This window comes from Capricornis sumatraensis, chromosome 2 (genome assembly GCF_032405125.1).
Source record: "Capricornis sumatraensis isolate serow.1 chromosome 2, serow.2, whole genome shotgun sequence".
In the NCBI taxonomy this organism is placed as follows: Eukaryota; Metazoa; Chordata; class Mammalia; order Artiodactyla; family Bovidae; genus Capricornis; species Capricornis sumatraensis.
In genome coordinates this window covers 103,450,900-103,472,335 of record NC_091070.1, presented here as the reverse complement: position 1 = coordinate 103,472,335, position 21,436 = coordinate 103,450,900, and the positions used below count along the sequence as shown (strand labels likewise).

The 21,436-nt window shown below is 44.9% G+C and overlaps 1 protein-coding gene across 1 annotated transcript in view; it reads right to left on the bottom strand.

The window, feature by feature from the left end:
• ILDR2 (immunoglobulin like domain containing receptor 2) overlaps nt 1–19,663 on the bottom strand; it is a 70,957-nt gene extending 51,294 nt beyond the window's left edge. Inside the window, exon 1 of the mRNA XM_068993626.1 lies at nt 19,633–19,663. Within this exon, the coding sequence (XP_068849727.1) occupies nt 19,633–19,663 (31 nt within the window). The remainder of the gene's footprint in view (nt 1–19,632) is intronic.
• Between the last annotated feature and the right edge of the window lie 1,773 nt (nt 19,664–21,436).

Sequence of the window (21,436 nt, the reverse complement as noted above, 5' to 3'; positions counted from 1 at the left end):
ATTTGAAGCTTGGTGTCCAAGAAAGAGAGGGAAGTTTCTATGAATGAAAGCCCAGGGGAGTGTTTGAGAGGCAAAGGGCTTCTATGAACTCAATGGTAAGGTCTAGAAACTCCAGACAAAGAGAACACAACTTCTTCAGGTTACTGGGAGAGTTAAGAGTTTCTAGCTTGATCTAATTCTGCTTTGAAACAGAAGCAGAATCATGATGAGAAGCAAAAAAAGGAATATGAATAAAAAGATAGGATAAAGAGGTCCAGAGTTGAAACCAGGAGGCTGCCAAGCCACCTTCAGGTAGCTTGAGGCAGAGTTTAACCCTAGAATTCCACGTGGACTTCAGAGGCAGAAGGGCTCGTTTCCTAGGGGGGCCTACTGTCCTTTATTACTGCCCATGGTCTCTATGACATCCCACAAAGCAAACTCACTCTCACAACTTGAATATGCATTTATTCGTGACTCTTCATAGAGTCACGAATAATAGCTTCAATGGCACCCCACTCCAGTACTCTTGCCTGGAAAATCCCATGGACAGAGGAGCCTGGTGGGCTACAGTCCATGGGGTCGCTAAGAGTCGGACACGACTGAGCAACTTCACTTTCATGCATTGGAGAAGGAAATGGCAACCCACTCCAGTGTTCTTGCCTGGAGAATCCCAGGGACAGGGCAGCCTTGTGGGCTGCCATCTATGGAGTCGCATAGTCAGACACGGCTGAAGCAACTTAGCAGCAGCAGCAGCAGCAGCTTGGTCAACAAAGGCAAGATACCACATTTGTACTCACGTCTGATTTCCAGACTAGTGCCTCTCTTCCATGAAAGCACTGTGAAAACTAAGTTTTAATTCCTGTCAGGAAGAAAAGGTTTTCATTCTGTGGAACTGGGAAGTGAATACAGCAGAGTATTTAAGATTTAGTGTTTTGAACCTTAAGTGCTGGATAGCTCCTAAAGAATAAATGAAGGAATGGGCAAGTAAATGAATGAATGACTATTAATACGAAAATTTCTAGGACTTCACATTTATGTTTAAATGACATAAACAGCATAGTGTAGTAAAAGAGCATTGGCATCAAAGAGATAAGGCTTTGAATCTCATCTGGCTACACACGAATGGTAAGGCCTAAATGAAGTCTCTTAAGCAACCTTCACCTGTAAAATGAGCCTCATATTCCTTACCTCAACAGAGTTGTTAAACCTTCTCTCTCTGGGTGCCTGCAGAGAGAGGGCTCTTTAAGAGCACCTTGACCATGACCCATAGATGGTATATCTCAAATGAGAACCCTCCCTCACATTTCCTGCCTTTCCCCTCGACTCCCATTCAGAGGCTCTTCAATCTTGATGACCATTCATCACCAAAAGGTTTGATTGTAGCCAGATTATGTAGATCAGTGCCATCGAGGGGCAGATAATTCCCATCTGGAAGCTCAGGAAAAAACCTCCTAGGCTCTGCTGCTTCCCTCCACCACGCCCAAATGCTGGTGTCACTGATTCTGTTCTTCCCAACTCACACATCTAGAAAGCTAGAGGACGAAAAGACTTGTGTGGTGTTCGTTTGTTTGTTTTCTCCTATAGTTTCTCCTTGAATTCTATTGCATGAATTTTTAACCTTGTAATTCTTCAAATCCTTATTCACAGTCTGATTTTCCAGGTAACAAAATGGGACAGAGAGGTGAAATGACTTCAGTGAGCAGTCGCTGAGGCTGGACGACCAGTCACAGGTATTGACCAATCACAACGCTGGCTGTTGACCAACCACCTTTCTTCTCTGCTGCCTATTCAGGCTCTACTTGGGATGAAATATTTCCTAGCCCTTCCGGGATAAAGGAAACCAGCAAAGGAGGCAGGTGCAGCACGAAAAGTGTTGGGGGAAGGGTTGTTTAAGTATAGGGTTTTCTTCATTAGATGATTACTAAGAATACCTCCTTCTCAGCTCTGTTCTCTGTTAATGAGATTAGCCACTTGACCAAGCCATGGGACGCTATTAATTATTATTTTGTAAAATCATGGACTCCCTTAATTATTAACAGAGGTTAGTCAACTCAGTTTCTTCTATGACATACACATAAGCTCATGTTCCAAAGAATAAAGACTATGTTTTCAGAAACATTTGCCTCTTTATAGCATGATACTCAAAGGCACGGATTTTAGAGCGAGTCCTCATTTAGAATCCGTCTTACCACTTCCTAGCTGCATGACTTGCAGCAGATTACTCCTCTTAGGAGTTTCGGTTTCTTTACTGGTAAAACCAGAATAACAGTAACTATTTTGTGGAGCTGTTTGAGGGTTAAATAAGATTTTATCCTAAGCATTTAGGATAATACTGATGTAAAGTAAGCACTCAATAAATGTAGTTGTTGCTGCTGCTGTCAATAACAATCTGTTGACTTCTGTAAAGCCATATAACCTAGAGCTGTTATTGCTGCTGCTAAGTCACTTCAATCGTGTCCGACTCTGTGCGACCCCACAGATGGCAGCCCACCAGGCTCCCCCGTCCCTGGGATTCTCCAGGCAAGAACACTGGAGTGGGTTGCCATTTCCTTCTCCAATGCATGAAACTGAAAAGTGAAAGTGAAGTTGCTCAGTCGTGTCCGACCCTCAGCAACCCCATGAACTGCAGCCTTCCAGGCTCCTCCGTCCATGGGATTTTCCAAGCAAGAGTACTGCAGTGGAGTGCCATTGCCTTCTCCAAACCTAGAGCTAGGTGAGCAAAAAGGTGTGAGTTATAGGGGAGAATGGGCAGAAACTGCAAAGGAATAGAATTGCAGACTGGGTAATTCGGTGTTCAACAATGACTGGGTGCACAGCACAGTCTCATCCATACCTCCTAGCAGTTGGAAACAGAGGGTACCCCTGAGTGTGTGTGCGCATACACAGACATGTATACATATGCAGGGATAATGAAACTCCTGGGAATCTAAGCTAGGGATACATCTGGATAGCTGGAGAGGACATAACTAGGAATTTCAAGGAAATGTCAGTTTATTGAACATTTGAGGACCAGAGTGAAGAGTTAGAAAGCTAAAGAAGCCAATCCCTGCATTAGCTAGAAGCTTCCAAACTGTAGGATACACGGCACCCAGGCCCCAAGCCTGTCCTGGCCAGCCCTGTTAGATGCCCCGTTCCCACCAGAGGGCGAGGCCTAGACCTGCTCTTCTGGCCCTAACCCTGGGTTCTGGGTGAGGGCTGCGATTCCCACAACCACTGAGCCACGTGTCTTTCCCTCAGTCCATGCTTATATTCAGCTGTGTTTCCACCTGGCTTGCAATCCACTGGGACCAAAGCCTTGTCCTGAGATCCAGCCCTGCTTGCTTGGGCCCTGATATAAAGCCCTTCTCCTGAGGACTAGGTTTTGTTTCCAGTATACTCACACATGACTGATCTATATCTGAAACTGTAAAGTTGCTATTCACTCAACTTCAAAAAACACCTCTCAAGAAATCCCCACTCCTATCCCAGATCAGGCCCCTCAGAGTCATAGCAAGTCTGGATGAGGACCAAGACTGACAGTCTCCTGTGGACACTGAGGTCTGGCCTGGGGACACCCTCCCGCTGACTCTAGTTCCCAGAGATCTGCCCTGGGGGCTAGATTAGTGTCCTGAACTTGAGTCCCACCTCTTATAGCTCTTTTTTTTTTTCTCTGTCACCACCTGTCAGATGTCAAAAACCTAGTACTTCTTATGCTGGTCTATACAGGCTAATAAGAACATCTTTGAGTGCCAGGTAAATAAACTGAAATTTTTCAGCCATTTTGTAATGTTCATTTGTGCATTTGACCTAAGAAATCTTATTCTCCCATGTTTCTAACTACAAGTTATGCCTCAGACCCTCAACTTCATGAAACCTCATCTCCATGTTTAACAGATAATTCGAATTAAACAGGATTTCCCTGGCAGCTCAGACGGTAAAGCTTCTGCCTTCAATGCGGGAGACCTGGGTTCAATCCCTGGGTCAGGAAGATCTCCTGGAGAAGAAAATGGCAACCCACTGCAGTACTCTTGCCTGGAAAATCCCATGGACGGAGGAGCTTGGTAGGCTACAGTCCATGGGGTCGCAAAGAGTGGGACATGACTGAGCGACTTCACAGTCTTTATTCAAATTAAACATATATCACTTTCTCTTTTCCCACCTCAACTCTTGCTCATAGACTGGTCTTCCTTGTCTCCCTAGCTCTTTTGCCAGTACAGCCCTTGTTTTGTCCCTGCAGATAGAAATTAATTAAGCTTTGATCATTTCCTCTCTGTCTCTACCCACTTTCAGTCACTAATTCCAAATCTTTCTCCAATTTGACTCTTCTCTATTCCTATGGTCATTCCCAGTGGGAATAAATCAGGTTTCTTTTCCTTCTACCGGGAAGTAATTGTGAAAGAATTACTATATATTAGAAATTGTGTTAAGTGTCATTCATGTAGTAGCTTAATTCTCTCAAAAAATCCTATACAGTAGATATTATCATTACATCCATTTTATAGATGAAGAAACTGATTCTCAGAGAATGTATGTATCTTGCCTAACACATGAGGGTTAGCAAGTGACAGATTTGAAGCTACGCTTTTATTTTTCTTTAGTCATTAAGTTGTGTTTGACACTTTTGCAACGCCATGGATTATAGCCTATGAGGCTCCTCTGGCCATGCGATTTCCCAGACAAGAATACTTGAGTGGGTTGCCATTTCCTTCTCCAGGGGATCTTCCCAACCGAGGGATCAAACCTGGGTCTCCTGCACTGGCAGGTGGATTCTTTACCACTGAGTCACCAGAGAAGCCCAAACCTAGACTGGGCCTAAAGCTCTGACTATCACTTTACACAAGTCCTCATTACCTTCTTGGTTTTATAACAGCCTCTTTAGTGGTCTCCCTACTTCCAGCCGGGTGCACTCTCCACATCTTTTATATCTAGAATATTCTTTCAGAAAAGACAGTCTCCTGTTTTAAGGCTCAAAAGATTCCCCACTCCTTCCAGGATAAGGTCCAAATGCCTTGACGTGGCATGTAAGATTTTCTCCATGATTTGGCCCCACCCACGTTCCAGGCATACTAAGATGTCTTCCATTCTTTTCTTATAAACATGTTATTCCCCCAGCTGGGGAAACATCAGGACATGTAGCTGAGGAGTTTCTGGGAGGTAGACAGACAGAAGCACCGAGTGTAGGTCATGCACACACACGAGAAGCACACGCTGGCCCAACGGGAAGGCTGGGACTCGGAATCTGGGCACTGGTGACACCAGAAAGGACTTGTGTTTTGAAGCTCTTATAAAGACATTTAGAGAGGTATGGGAAGAATCCATGTTTCACTCTAAAAACAAGTATCCCCCAAAACTGGAAGGAGACTGCTTAGAGAAGACAGAAAAAGAAGGTAAGTCAGATAAGGGGTCATACTATATAGAACATATCTGTAAAAATTAGGATTCCCGATCAAAGAAAGCACCAGATGATATTGCAGATTGGGGATTATAGGGGGTTTCTATATCTGCAAAAGAAGGAGTCATCATTCTTGGATCACCAGACCATTCTTCCAGTTTATACTCTGCCCCTGATCTTCAGGAAAACTGCCCTTGACTATCTAACTCAAATTCATTCAAAAACGTGTTTTAAAATACAGTGTTAAGTTCTGGGGAAATAAATTTAAAAGACCATCTTCTGATCTTGAAAAATTCAATATAAATTGAATTTTATATATTGAACCAATATAAACTGGTTTCTAACTCTAAGGTCCCTGAGGGCAAGGACCAGGATTTGGTGGATTTCAGTTCAGCTCAGTCGCTCAGTCATGTCCAATTCTTTGCGACCCCATGGACTGCAGCATACCAGGCTTCCCTGTCCATCACTAACTCCCAGTGTTTATTCAAACTCATATACACCGAGTCGGTGATGCCATCCAACCATCTCATCCTCTGTGTTCCCTTCTCCTTGCGCCTTCAATCTTTCCCAGCATCATGGTCTTTTCCAATGAGTCAGTTCTTTGCATCAGGTGCCCAAAGTATTGGGAGTTTCAGTTTCAGCATCAGTCCTTCCAGTGAATATTCAGGACTGATCTCCTCTAGGATGGACAGGTTAAATCTCCCTGCAGTCCAAGGGACTCTCAAGAGTCTTCTCCAACACCATAGTTCAAAAGCATCAATTCTTCAGTGTTAAGCTTTCTCTAAAGTCCAACTCTCACATCCAAACATGACTGCTGGAAAAACCATAGCTTTGACTAGATGGACCTTTGTTGGCAAAGTAATGTCGGTTGGTCATAACTTTTCTTCTAAGGAGCAAGCATCTTTTAATTTCATGGCTGCAGTCACCATCTGCAGTAATTTTGGAGCCCAGAAAAATAAAGTCTGTCACTGCTTCCACTGATTCCCCATCTATTTCCCATGAATTGATGGGACCAGATGCCATGATCCTAGTTTTCTGAATGTTGTGTTTTAAGCCAACTTTTTCACTCTCCTCTTTCACTTTCATCAAGAGGCTCTTTATTTCTTCTTCACTTTCTGCCGTAAGGGTGGTGTCATCTGTATATCTGAGGTTATTGATATTTCTCCCAGCAATCTTGATTCCAGCTTGTGCTTCTTCCAGCCCAACGTTTCTCATGATGTACTCTGCATATAAATTAAATAAGCAGGGTGACAATATACAGCCTTGATGTACTTCTTTCCCTGTTTGGAACCAGTCTGTTGTTCCATGTCCAGTTCTAATTGTGGCTTCCTGACCTGCATCCAGATTTCTCAAGAGGCAGGTCAGGTGGTCTGGTATTCCCATCTCTTGAAGAATTTTCCACAGTTTGTTGCGATCCACACAGTCAAAGACTTTGGCATAGTCAATAAAGCTGAAGTAGATGATGTTTTTCTGGAACTCTCTTGCTTTTTTGATGATCCAATGATGTCGGCAATTTGATCTCTGGTTCCTCTGCCTTTTCTAAATCCGACTTGGTGGATTTGGTTGACTCTGTATCCTCATTATACAGCAAGGCCATAAAATAGAGCTGAAGCTCACAAAATGTGGAATGAATCAAAGAATGAATGAAGACATGAATAAGTGAATCCAAAGGGCCTTTCTCAGCAGGTGGTCCTCAGTGTAGAGAATGGATTCTGATCAATAACTAGAAAAGCTGCCTAAAAATAGAGTGAGGAGTGACAGCTCAGCGCATCAGGCCCCATCTCAGCTAATCACCAGGGCTGCCTAGTTACCAGGCCAGGGAGGATCAGCTGCAAGTATAGACAGTGGCTCCTTACATACGGCAAAGTAAGTTCCTGCCCCAGTTCTCATGTAAAAAAAAAAAAAAAAGGAGTCTATACATGAGGAACTGTGTTCTTGCAAGGATAACAAAAGCAGTATCTACAGCAATGCTGTTCTTATTTTAGCACTTTCTTTTTTTTCAAACTAAGTCCCTTTTCCCCACTAGTTGTAAGCTATTCCTGCCAGTATTTTTGAGATGCAGATCTATAAGCACAGCCGCATTTTAGAGAAGTAAAGATTGCTGCTAAAGATAATGGAAAATTATTATCACCACAGACCGGCATCTTTAGAAACTGTCTATCAAGCTCATCCATCCTTTAACTCCTGAAGCCCTCAGAATTGCCCATTCACCAGCATATCTTGGCTTTCAGAGGCCTGAGTTTTTTCTTCATTCAATATGACAATACATGTCTTCTTTTTCCTGCCTTTAAGCTAGATCTTTAAGAAATTCATCTTTTTTGTCTTCACATTTTTAACATACTGTCCCAATTTCCAATGACACTGTTTTAGGATCAATTGATAGGCGGGTTCTCTAAGCGTAAGAGATGAATAATGAGTGCTAAAGCATCTCCACTAGGTTTGGTCCACAGTGTGTCCAACCCTTAGTACTGTCAGCCTGGAAAACTAAGCATTTTGGGAAAGTCTGACCTACAGGCTCAATTTTTAAAGACAAAACAGAACTTGAACCTTTTAACCACCAGAAGTAGAAACTATTCATCTTTTGATATAGATGGGTTATAAAGTAAAGAAGGCTTTACCAAGAATCACAGACATTCCCTTAGTGTTTGCCTATTTTCTAAGCCTCGTTCTCCAGTTTGTTTATTGGTCCTGTAGGTTAATCAATTTTCTTTCAATAAATTTCTTTCTATCCAATTGCTTAAATTGAACAGAATCAGTTTCTCTTGTTTGCTACCACAGTACCTAATGGCTTGATCCATTTCAGGGTTAGGGTGACCAGATGTACTATTTTGAAATTTCTTTTAAAAAATATGTTTAAAATATGACAACATTCTTTCATGTTTTCTCCCCAAGGGTCCTAAAAAGCATTAGTATCTCCCCATTTCTATTGGGCTAAAGTAAACACTGGTGTTACCCTTGCTCAGGTGGGCGTTGCTCTGGCCTACTTATTATTTGCTGCCTATAACTCTGGCCCTTGTGCACACAGAGCTTGCCATTCATTAAGTGTATGTCCTGTGTGTCCCACTGAGCCATGCTTTCCCGTTCTCTGCCACCACTGTGCATATGAAAGCCAGAAGCACATCTCCTTTCTATTTGATTTGCTCATCTTCCCGAGATCTGAAGCAGGCTCATGGGTAATGTCTAGCTGGCTCGCATGCTGTTCCAGTGTGACTAAAGCAGTACTAAAAGAGGTCAGTCTACCCTGCACGGCCCAGAAACTGTGGAAGCGGTCCTGATTCAATCAGGTGGGTCAGACTCCTTGGATGGACCAGCCATTTGGGCAGAGAAAGCTCCTGTAAGAAAGCTCTTCTCCACTTTCATCAACTTGTTACCTGTATTTCCAGTTTAGATCTCTTACCCAAGCTCCAGACCCAAATATATAACTTCTTTTTCCATCTGGATGTTACACAAGCACCCCAAACTCATCATTCTATAGATGGAGATGCTAACTAACTGTCCACTTCTTTTAGAAACAGAACCTTCCAGGTTTTAATCTGGCCAGCCAAGACAGCCACATATTATATTTCCTAGCCTCCCTTGTAGCTAATTATGGTCACAGGACTAGATTCAGGACATAGTGAGGAGGGGTGATGTATGCGATTTCCACATCACCTCCCTAAAAACAAACTACTTGGTCCTCTGTTTTCCTTGCTTCTACTAGCTGAAAAATACCTATCACTGGACAAGTCTTGGGAACCACATATGGGAACAGTAGACTCAGTCCCACTAGTTCTCTTCTGTTAGAGGAGAGAGAACAAAAACTGTTTTATATGCGTTTTAAACTATTCTTAGGGTCTCTTTGTTATAGCATCTTAGGCTTACTCTAATTAATATAATGCGAAAAACTGAACCTATATCTCCCTCCCCTTACATGTTCCTCCTCCTATATTAGATCATGTCCATAAATGGCATCCCAGCAATCCCAAGACAGGAACCTGGAGACATCTTTGATACTCTTGTCTTTCAACTCCCACTTGCAACCAAGCCAGGATCACTTCCTCCATCTCTTGTCATTGCCCACTCCTCTCACTGTCACGGCACACCGGAGCTCAGAATCTCATCATGTCTCCCTTCTCTTTCTGCAAGGGTCTTCTGGCTGGTTTTTGCTGCATGTCTGTCTTTATCTAATCTACCCTCCACATTGAGGTTCAAATAATATTTCTAAAATGCACATCTGGTCATAGCACTCCTTTGCTCTCATGCTTTCAAATACTCCCTGTAGGCATTCAGAAGTACAAGGACTCATTTTAGACAGGGGCACCCTCTTCCATTGGGCTTTCCTGGTAGCTCAGCTGGTAAAGAATCCACCTGCGATGCAGGAGACCCCGGTTCAATTTCTGGGTCATGAAGATCCCCTGGAGAAGGGACAGGCTACCCACTCACTTAAAAAAAGTTAAATATTTGTACTTTTGTCCTCTTTTGATTCCTGGCTTTTGCACATGCTGTCTCCTCTGTAAATTTCCCTTCCCTCAATCCCACTCTTCCTCTAGTAACGCCAACTTATCTTTCCTGACTTCCTCAGCTATCACTTCTTATATAAAAGTTTCTTCTTGCTCTTACTGCAGTCATAGTACCCTAGAGAATCACATCATCTTGTCTAAGAATTTTCTATTTAGTCATCTGTCTTGGCCATTATTAATAAAAACAAGCTCTCTCCTGAAGGCTTTTAAAAACTGCTACCTAGTAGGTACTCAGCACATTCAGTTGAATGATTTAACCCAGTTAATAGATTGTATTATTTGTTCCCAGCTGGTTTTCTCTCTTCACTCTTGCATTGTTCCCTGTAGGCAGAGTACACTTACCCCTCCATAGACTATGGGTTGGCCAGGTGACACGTTTGGCTAATGAAATGTGAGTATATGTGCCATAAGACTTGTCCAAGCAGAAGCTTAAAAGGCATTTGTGTCATTTGGCTCTGTGCCCTCTCCCTACCAGCCTTGAGTCCTCCACCAGGAGAACAGCAAGCCCACAATGTGGCTGCTCCTTCATCCTGGGTCTTGGAATAAGAAGACATCTGGAAATGAGCCAAGTCCACCAATTCTAGCCAATTCACAGTTGACCTGCAGCTGACTACAGCTCTCATATAATATGATCAACTAAATGTTTGGTGTTGTGAGCTATTGAGATTATGAGGTTGATTATTGCTACATCAAAATGCTGACTAATATTCCTATTTTGGGCCCATAAAAAGTATTGAGAGCATACTATGTGCCAAATGCTGCCTTAGGAATTGTATATCATTTCATTTTAATGATCACAACAACCTTACAAGGTAAGTTAGCTTTCCCATTTTAAAGCTAAAGAAAACAAGGTAAACTATTGATTTAGTATTTAAATCCAAGTCAGTTTGAGCCTTATCCCTCTCTCCCAACTGCCTCCTGATGAGCCCAGGGCAAGGGAGGAGTGACGATGCGGGATTCCAGCTGAATGTGAAGGTTCTACTTCTAATTTAGAGCAGTGCTTCCTGCAGGGCTCCAGCCGCTGGAGGAGAACAGGGAAGCAGCATGTTCTTCTGAGTTCTTCCTTGTTTCTTGGCCCATAAAGAACTCTAGTCATCCAAGATACCGTCTTCCATTTCCAGCAAGCCAGAAGCTATCTTAAAGACCAAGATTTTAAAGCTACATACGCTACCTCTTGTGCGGCTGCTGGATGCACAGCACCGGCCGCTACTCCCAGATGGGCTCTGACATGCCAGCAGCCTCTGCTGTCACAGGGCCACATCTGACACTCTCCTGTGCCTCACTGGAGCACTCCTCACTCGCTCCTTTCCTGTAGATCTTAGGATTGAATCAGAAATACTAAATTCTCTTCTTTACCACTTTTCCCTGTAAGATCCCCGAGTTCTGTGAACTCTGAGCCTCATTACCCAACGCCCTATGACAGATAACCACGTTGTGCTGTTGTTAGTCTCTAAGTCGCGTCTGACTCTTTGTGACTCCATGGATTCTAGCCCACCAGGCTCCTCTGTCCATGGAATTTCCCAGACAAGAATACTGGAGTGGGTTGCCATTTCCTCCTCCAAGGGATCTTTCCAACCCAGGGATCAGATGTGTGATCTTCTGCTTGGCAGGTGGATTCTTTATCATTGAGCCATCAGGGAAACCCAGACACCTGGATTTGTTCCCTTAAGTCAGGAGTTCTAGTTTCACCCACCTTAACTAGAAAATGTTTCCCTTGGATTCAGGCATTTGAAACAACCAAGTCATTTGTATGTCAGTGACATTATTTCTTATTTTTAATCAATAAGATACAATGGACTTAGACAAGTCATTTACTTCCTCTCAGCCTTGTTCTTGTTATGTATAGATAGATAATAACCAGCCTTACTTAGAAGGATCAAAAGAGATTTTAAAAAGTCATAAAACACATTTTAAAATTATTATGTGCATGCTCAGTCATGTCTGACTCTTTGCAACCCCATGGACTATAGCCTGCCAGGTTCCTCTGTCCATGGAATTTTCCAGGAAAGAAAACTGGAGTGGGTTGCCATTTCCTACTCCAGTGGATCTTCCCAAGCCAGGGACTGAACCAGTGTCTCTTGCATCTTCTGCACTGGCAGGCAGATTCTTTACCACTCACAAAACTAGAAAAGCGTTATAGTATCTAAATAAGCAAAAGCAACAATTAGATTATACCTTTCTTTATAATTCCTAATTGGGGGAAAGTCAGTGTAAGAGCTAAAATAATTGGAAGGAGTAAAGAGGTAAGTCTTTTCATACTGTTCATGGGGTTCTCAAGGCAAGAATACTGGAGTGGGTTGCCATTTCCAATCAGAAAGATTGAGGGCAGGAGGAGAAGGGGACGACAGAGGATGAGATGGTTGGATGGCATCATCGACCCGATGGACATGGGTTTGGGTGGACTCCGGGAGTTGGTGATGGACAGGGAGGCCTGGCGTGTTGTGGGTCATGGGGTTGCAAAGAGTTGGACACGACTGAGCGACTAAACTGAACTGAACTGAAAGAGGTAAGTGTCTCCTGGAACAAAAAGTTGAGACCAGAAAGGACATTTGAGGGCCATGTTGGCTAGAGCAGGCTTCATCCCACCTGGCCCAAAGCACTTGACTCACTTCAACAATTCCCAATATGACAACATTTAATTGTTTAAAGTTGACCCTATCCTGTCCACCAGGCACTGGGTGCTAATGTGTCCACCAGGCACTGAAAATGCTAACATGTGCTCTCCTTTCCCAGCTACTGTTTTCATTCCAATCATTGGTGGTCAGAGAAAGGCTGAAGATAACTGGGGCTCCCTCTGTGGCTCCTCACTAAGGACCTTTTGTTTGTTTGTTTGTTCAGTTCCTAAGTTGAGTTTGATTCCCTGTAACCCAATGAACTGCAGCACACCAGGCTTCCCTGTCCTTCACAGTCTCCCAGAGTTTGCTCAAATTCATTTCCATTGAGTCAGTGATGCTTTCTAATCATTGCATCCTCTGCTGCCCCCTTCTCTTTTTGCCTTAAATCTTTCCCAGCATCAGGGTCTTTTCCAATGAGTTGGCTCTTTGTCTCAGGAGGCCAATATATTGGAACTTCAGTTTCAGTCCTTCCAATGAATATTCAGGGTTGATCTCCTTTAGGATGGACTGGTTTGATCTCTGTGCTGTCCATGGGACTCTCAAGAGTCTTCTCCAGCACTACAGTTTGAAAGCATCGATTCTTTGGCACTCAGCCTTCTTTATGGTCCTACTCTTACATCCACACATGATCACTGGAAAAACACAGCCTTGACTAGACGGACCTTTGTTAGCAAAGTGATGTCTCTGCTTTTTAATATGCTGTCTAGGTTGGTCATAGTTTTCCTTCCAAGGAGCATGCATCTTTTAATTTCATGGCTACAATTACCATCAGTAGTGATTTTGGAGCTAAAAAAAAAAAAAAAAATTCTGTCACTGCTTCTACTTTTTCCCCTCCTATTTGCCATGAAGTGCTGGGACTGGATTCCATGTTCTTAGTTTTTTGAATGTTGAGTTTTAAGTCAGCTATTTTACTCTCCTCTTTCACCTTCAACAAGAGGCTCTTAAGTTTCTCTTTACTTTCTGTCATTAGAGGGGTATCATCTGCATATCTGAGGTTGTTGATGTTTCTTTTGGCAATCATTCCAGGTTCCTATGCAATACTGTTATTTACAGCATCAGACTTCACTTTTTCTTCCAGGCAAATCCAAAACTGAGCATCATTTCTGCTTTGGCTGAGCCACTTCATTCTTTTTGGAGCTATTAGTAATTGCCCTCTGCTCTTACCCCAGTAGCATACTGGATACCTTCTGACCTGGGGGGCTCATCGTCTGGTATCATCTCTTTTTGCCTCTTTATACTGTTCATGGGATTCTCACAGCAAGAGTACTGGAGTGATTTGCCATTCCCTCTTCCAGTGGACCACATTTTGTCACAACTCTCCACTATGACCTGTGTGTCTTGGGTGGCCCTGCATGGCATAGCTCATAGTTTCACTGAGTTATGCAAGTCGCTTTGCCATGACAAGGCTGTGATCCATGAAGGGACACTAAGGGCTCTGTAAGTTGATTTCCAACTCATCAAAATTAAAGGGAAAAAAGTTCCCTACCAAAGGACCTTAGAGCTGAAAGACATGACCTCATTCAAAAGATTATAATACCAAGACAACATTGTAAAGCAATTATCCTCCAATTAAAGATAAAATAATACAAAGAAATGGATTTTTAAAAGATTATAATATATGCAATCCCATGTTCACTGCTACTTTATTTACAATAGCCAGTAGTCAAGATATGGAAACAAGCTAAGTGTCTGTCATTTAATAAATAGATAAAAAGATGTCATACTATATATTTATATATGTGTGTGTGTATTATTGACATTTATATCCATGCACACAATGGAATATTATTCAGCCATAAAGTAGAATGAAATCTTACCATTTGTGACAACAAGGATGGACCTTGAGATCACTATGTTAAGTGAAATAAATCAGAAAGACAAATACTGTATGATCTCACTTGTATGTGTAATCTCTAAAAACAAAAACAAAAAACCAAGCTCATAGATATGGAGAACAGATTGGTGGTTGCCAGAGGTGGGGGCTGGCTGAAGGGGGTCAAAGGGTACAAACTTCCAGTTTATAAATAAGTCCTGAGTATATAATGCACTGATTTCATTTTCTTGGGCTCCAAAATCACTGCAGCCATGAAATTAAAAGACAATTGCTCCTTGGAAGAAAAGCTATGACAAACCTAGACAGCATACTAAAAAGCAGAGACATCACTTTGCTGACAAAGTCCATATAAAAAAAGCCATAGTTTCTCCAGTAGTCATGTACAGATGTGAGAGTAGGACTACAAGGAAGGCTGAGCACCAAATATAGATGCTTTTGAATTATGGTGCTGGAGAAGACTCTGGAGAGTTCCTTGGAGGGCAAGGAGAACAAACCAGTCAATCTGAAAGGAAATCAACCCTGAATATTCACTGGAAGGACTGATGTTGAAGCTGAAGCTTCAGTACTTTGGCCACCTGATGCAAAGAGCGAATTCACTGGAAAAGACCCTGATGCTGAGGGCAGGAGGAGAAGGGGAAAACAGAGAATAAGGTGATTGGATGCCATCACCAAATCAATGGACAGGAATTTGAGCAAACTCCGGGAGATAGTGAAGGACAGGGAAGCCCGGCATGCTGCAGTCCACAACAATATAATGCACAGGCTGGTGACTACAGTTAATAATACTATGCTGCATATTTGAAAGTGGCTAACAGAATGAATGCTGAAAGCTATCACAAGAAAAAAATTATAACTATATATGATGATGGGTGTTAACTAGACTTATTGTGGTGATCATTTCATAACATATATAAATAAGGAAACTTGTATACTTGAAACTACTGTTATATGTCAATTATATCTCAATGAAATAATAAAATTATGTGCCAAAAGGAAAAAAAAAACAGATTATAAGACCCAGATCCCATGGATATACAGTTAATCTGTGGAGAAGGAATTGGAATCCAGTCCTCAAATCCTAGGCTAGAGTTCTTTCCGCTAACCAAGTCCCGGTACTAACACTGCTGCTGCTGCTGCTGCTGCTGCTGCTGCTGCTGCTGCTGCTGCTGCTGCTGCTGCTGCTGCGTCACTTCAGTCGTGTCCGACTCTATGCGCCCCCATAGACGCCAGCCCACCAGGCTCTCCCATCCCTGGGATTCTCCAGGCAAGAACACTGGAGTGGGTTGCCATTTCCTTCTCCAATGCATGAAAGTGAAAAGTGAAAGTGAAGTCGCTCAGTCGTGTCCAACTCCTAGCGACCCCATGGACTGCAGCCTACCAGGCTCCTCCGTCCATGGGATTCTCCAGGCAAGAGCACTGGAATGGGGTGCCATCGCCTTCTCCGGGTACTAACACTGGAAGCACTAGGTACTTTCACTAAGACTCTAGTATAGTACTAGCATAGTATTACACTAGGGCTACTAGAACAAATACCCACGTCTGTATAAGCCAGACACTCAGCAGAAGTAGAGTCTAAAATCTAAGGAGTGAATGCGATACTGTAACAAGCTCCCTTTCCTAGTCTGGAGAGACGCATCCAGGCTTATGGTAGGAAGTAGAGAGAGTTGTAATAAAGTGCTGAACGATGCTCCAGTACAAAAAAGGTCTCTTCTATGGGGAAAAATGGACAGAGGAGGGAAGGGAATTCAAAGAATGGAAAAAGGAGATAATGGAAGTTGAGGTGACAGTTCAGTTCAGTTGCTCAGTCGTGTCCAACTCTGTGACCACATGGACCACAGCACGCCAGAGGCTGAGGTGTCAGGAATCTTTAAAAGAAACTCCTGCCTGTCTAGGACTAATAACACTTGAAATCTCCATACGCAAGCCCATTCTCACATGGTCACCAGGCATCTACCTGAATGCAAATAAACCAGGTAACAACCCTTCCTGGATACTCCCCTGCCTGCTGTCTGTAGTCCGGGTTGGTAGCCACCTTACGGCACCCACAACACTTAGTGCATAGCTCCACGGTCGCCTTTGCAAGTGGTACTCCGTAACTGTTCACAGTTCCTTCACTGAGGTCACCGCCACCAGACTGTAAGTTGCTGGGGTGCAGGGCTGTCTTATTAACCGCAGCACAGTGCCTGGATGTGACAGTAAGTCAGCAGCTGACTGTGCATGAACAAACATGCTAACTCAGCCATCACCTCTTCCAGGAGTCTGTTTCCGAGCTGCTCGACTCCCACCCCAGGTCTGAGGTGGGTATGCCCCATCCCTGCCCTTACAGCACCAGTGTGGCTCTCGTGGCTCTTACTGTAGGACTTTTTACCTCCATGTCAAAATTATCTGAACACTCATTTGAGTCACTCACTAGACTGGCCACTCTTCGAGGGCAAAGACAATGTCTTTTTTCTCTGTATTCTCAGCATCTATCAAAATACTTAGAAACCACAGGTATTCGGTACATGCTTGGAGAATGGATGAATAAATGAATAAATACCACCAAAAAGGTACCAAAAGAAATGCTAATAGAATAAGCACTCTTTAGCACAGAGAGACCCAAAGGAGTCTCTAGGAAAATGCTCTGCCTGCTCCTAGGGTATGTTCCCCGAGTGTCACCACAGTTCTGGCGTTTCTGACAGCCTCTGCTGCCAGAAAGGTTGAAACACCATCCAAATTCAGGAACAAAGACACAGTGAACCCTCCTCGAGTCTTATTGCTAGATGGCACCTGTTGCTAAAATAGCAGCTGGCAAGCATTTTATTTTGTGCAAAACAACAAGAACAATAACAACAACAAAACAGTCTATTGCAGGAAGCTCCCTCACACTGACAATGGGAAATCAGGAGGCTAAATATACAGCAGAAAGAAATACAGAATTTTTGCACTGAAAGATGAGGAAGAAGCTGCTCGAGCCTGAGGGAAAAACACCTGAAGTGTTGATTAGAAATTGCTCAGCCTGCATTAAAACAGAGAAACTGGCGGGGGCGGGGAGGGTGGATGGGAGGAGAGTGGAAGAAAAAGAGACGAGCTGGAGGAGAGAAGAAGGGAGGGAGGGGGAGAATGAATGTGTTTTTCCCCCTCTGGCTCTCTGACTCATTTCTAATCTGTCCTTTCCTTTTTCCCTCCCTTTCCACCACCCCCTCAAGAGAAAATTCATTGATTGGGCTGGACTAAAATGTCTTACCTTTCCTTTCCTGGTTGCTCTGTGAACGAAGAGTCTGAATCCATCTCATCCTTGACTGCTCCTCTCTCCTCCCCCGCCCTCCCCAGCCGCCATTGTTAGCTCCTGCACTTTGCTGAGACCGAAAGGCTTGTCCACCGTGGGAAGAAAGGGAAGCGGAAGCTAGGACCAGGGGATGCCAGTGGGTGATCAGTGGGATCTCTGAAAGCCACCTGACTTGCAGAGCCTGGAAGTTCTGGCCCTCTGACAGCTGGGATGGCCCTGATAACCTGTTGCCTGTTCCCAGGCAGGAGCAATCTCTCCAGGTGCCGATGGGAGAAGGACGGGCCCGGGGTTCGAGAGAACCGGGCTCTGGCACCTGCTCCAACACAAACTTACTGTGTGACTATTGCTTTTCTGGGTCTCTGTTTGTATAAATTGAGAGGACTGAACTAGGTTGTTCCTTCCAGGGACCATTGCATTAAAAGCTGTCAGCTATCTAGCATGGGCTATACCTTCCCCTTCTGCCCATGCCCTGCAAATCCTCAGAGAGCTTTTCTAGGGTACACCCCAGGGTGTCTAGAAGAGCATCTCTGAATCAAGGACTCCTCCGCAGATGCCTAGCGGACTTTAGGGAGGTGATAGAGGTTCAAGGCCAAAGTTCCCCTCAAATATGATAACTGAGAAGCAGAGGCAAATTAAGGACATGCAGAATCAGTAAGGGTAGAAGTGGAAGGCACTGGGAGGCCAGAGGAGTGGGGAGGCATGGATCAGCCAAACCCTGAAATTAGAGATGATTCCGATTTGAATAATGTGGGAGGGATGAACTCAGAGCAGCCAAGAGAAGTGGCTAACTCTGCTAAAGGCTCCCCCCAATCCTAAACCTAGCAGGAGGCAAGAGCCAGTGTTAGGAACACTTCATTAGGAATAGGAAAAAAACTGAGGCAATCTCTAACCTTCTTCTGAAACTAAGGGAAATAGTGGTTTTGTCTTTCTTCTTAACTGTATTATTGGCCCTCTTTCAATCACTTCCCTTAGATTTTTAATCTTGTTCCTCTTTTCCTACTGACTTGATTTTTCCCAGTCTTCAGTGCCCCCAGAGGGGACACAACTTCATTTTGGGTGCTATTCTACATTTTCTCTCTTGCCCTTCACTGCCCTCTCTTGTCCTCACTTTTCTGCCCCCTTGTTCTTCTCCTCCATCACCTGGTTTCTAACCCCTCCATCCCCACCCCAGGCAGGGCTGCCCACCCTGCCTGGCCACCTGTCTGTCAACCTCGGAGATTATCCTGTGGGAACACGTGTTTGGAACGACAGCTTTTCCAGATCCCAGGAGGGTGAGAAGAAAGTTCACCAAAAGGGAGAGGGAAATACGGAGGTCCAAGCTAGAGGAAGTGACTCTAATGCTAAAGAGAAACGCTACCTTCTGAATATCTCTGCAAATTATCTTTATTAGGAGGCGTTCCCACTTTTTTATCGGGGGAAGAAGGCTCTTCTCCTCTATGGAACCACTCCCCAAATGCTACCAAATGAGTGAGCGCAAGGCCCTCAACTCCACAACCAATCAAGCCTCCACCCCAGTCTCCTTCCTCATTCCAGCTCCCCTGCACCCCTGGGAGCCACAGAAGAATGCCCCTGGGGCTCTGGGCTTCTCCAGGGAAGGAATCAAGGAGACACTCATGTACCTCCAACCTCTAGAAAACTAGTTCTCTTAATTAATCAGTCTCCCCTGAGCTTTCATTTTTTTCCCAACCAGGTTTTTCCCAGGACTCACATAATACAAACTCCGGATAAGACTGAGGAAGAACCGTGGTATGGAAAGGGAAACGCACATTGGCAAGAACAATCTCATATCTCGAATGAGTCAAAACACCTGCATCTCCATCCGGCTCACTTAATTATCGGGCTTCTCTTGGCCTCCCCCATCATTCTAATACATGTATATACACACACACACACACACACACACACACACACACACACACAGCCCCCTCCCCCACTTACCACCAGCCTGCTAAGCAGCTTTAAACACAGTCTGGGGGAACTGAGGATGGGGTGGGGAGGAGGATGAGAACAGTACCAGTACCGGAATACGTGTCAAGTTATCCGTCTCGGTTGAAAATGTCTCTTACCTGTTAGCCAGAGGAGAGCAACCCAAGCCATCACGACCCTGTCCATTTCCCCCAACTTCCCATCCAGATTAAGGAGTGAAGGAAGTAGGAAGCGGCAGAGATGGAGGATCTATGTAACCGAGTGGCGGAGGCGGCAGCGGAACCGCGGCGCCGGGCGCGAGCGGGGCCCCGGCGTCCCTGGAGGCAGCCGCTCGCCGGCCCGGCAGCGCAGGCGGGGCCCCGGGCTGACAGCGCCGCAGGCTGCACGCGCGTTGCCGCGGGCTCCAGGAGTCCGCCCCGCGCTCGGCGGCGCCTTCCCAGCCTTCTGGCGCACCCGCACGCGCAGGCAGCGCAGCCCGCCGAGCGCCTTCCCGCCGCAGCGCACGCCGCGCGGGGGAGCTCAGCCGCCGGCCCCCCGCCCCGCCGCCCGCCGCCCCGGGCCTGCCAAAGTTTCTCCGTCACGTGCACGCCCCTGCGGGCGGGAGGTCAGGGCCGAGAGACAAAGTACAAGCGGGAGAGGGGTGCGGGGGAGGCGGCTGAGCGGGCTGCGCCGAGCTGGGAGCGATCAGCGCCGGCAGCTCCCAGCGAAGCCAGCGTTCGGGACCAGAGCCAGAAGCGGGGTTGTGGACTCGAGGAGGGAGTCTGGGTACGCACGTGGCTAGGGCCATTCTAACTGGGAGAGAGGGACCTGCGGCGACTTGGCATAACTTGTTGGCAAGGCTGTGGGCTGCCGCTGAACCCCCTTGCCCCCCCCCCATCCCGATCGCTTATTGACAATGCCAAAAACCAAGGGGCTCCGCAGAATTGGAAAAGGTACGAGAGAATCCGCATCCAAACTTTCTTCTTTTAAAACATTATGAGGTTAAAACATTATAATGGCGTGCAACTCTTTAACAGAAAATATGTAAATATAGAATAAAGTGAACAATTATACGGCTCACATTTGTCCAGCATTTAATCACTTCTCAGCCTTTTGTTTAAAAGAAGGCGCACTTGTGGCTCAGATGGTAAAGAATCGGCGTGCCATATAGGAGACCCGGTTCGATCCCTGGGTAGGGAAGATACCCTGGAGTAAGAAATGGGTACCCACACCAGTATTCTTGCCTGGAGAATTCCATGGACAGGGGAGCCTGGCGGGTCGCAGAGTCGTTCATGACTGAGCGAATTTCACTTAACGTTTGCGGGGAGTATTTAAATGAATTACTTCAGTTTTTTAAAAGGATTTGTCTGTGTTTGTAGGAAGGGATCCTAAATGTATGTTTGGAGACAACCAAGAAATATATACATTAACAAACATGTATCAAGCATCTACTAGGTGCTAACAGCCAAAGCTACAAAGATGAGGAAGGCAGATTTTCTGCCATTAAGGGGCCTCACCTTGGGTCCAGGAGAGGGAGGAAAATCAGACCATTAAACAAAAAACACATACTGGTGGTAAAAGAGAGCAAATATGATGGTGGAGGTATGGAGAAAGTGCCCCTGGAACACGAAGGAAGGGGCAGTTTAGTGTGGCTGGGGAGTGGGGGGAGTGAGCAATACCAGTAAAAATGAATTAAGGTCTCAACTGATATTTACAGGATGGGCAGGATTTGTTATGTTGAGGGATTGGTGGTGGAAAGGGGACACGGCAGGGGAATACTGGGCAGAGGAAAGAAAGGAGATGAGGCTGCTGCTGCTGCTGCTAAGTCACTTCAGTCGTGTCCGACTCTGTGCAACCCCATAGACGGCAGCCCACCAGGCTCCCCCGTCCCTGGGATTCTCCAGGCAAGAACACTGGAGTGGGTTGCCATTTCCTTCTCCAATGCATGAAAATAAAAAGTGAAAG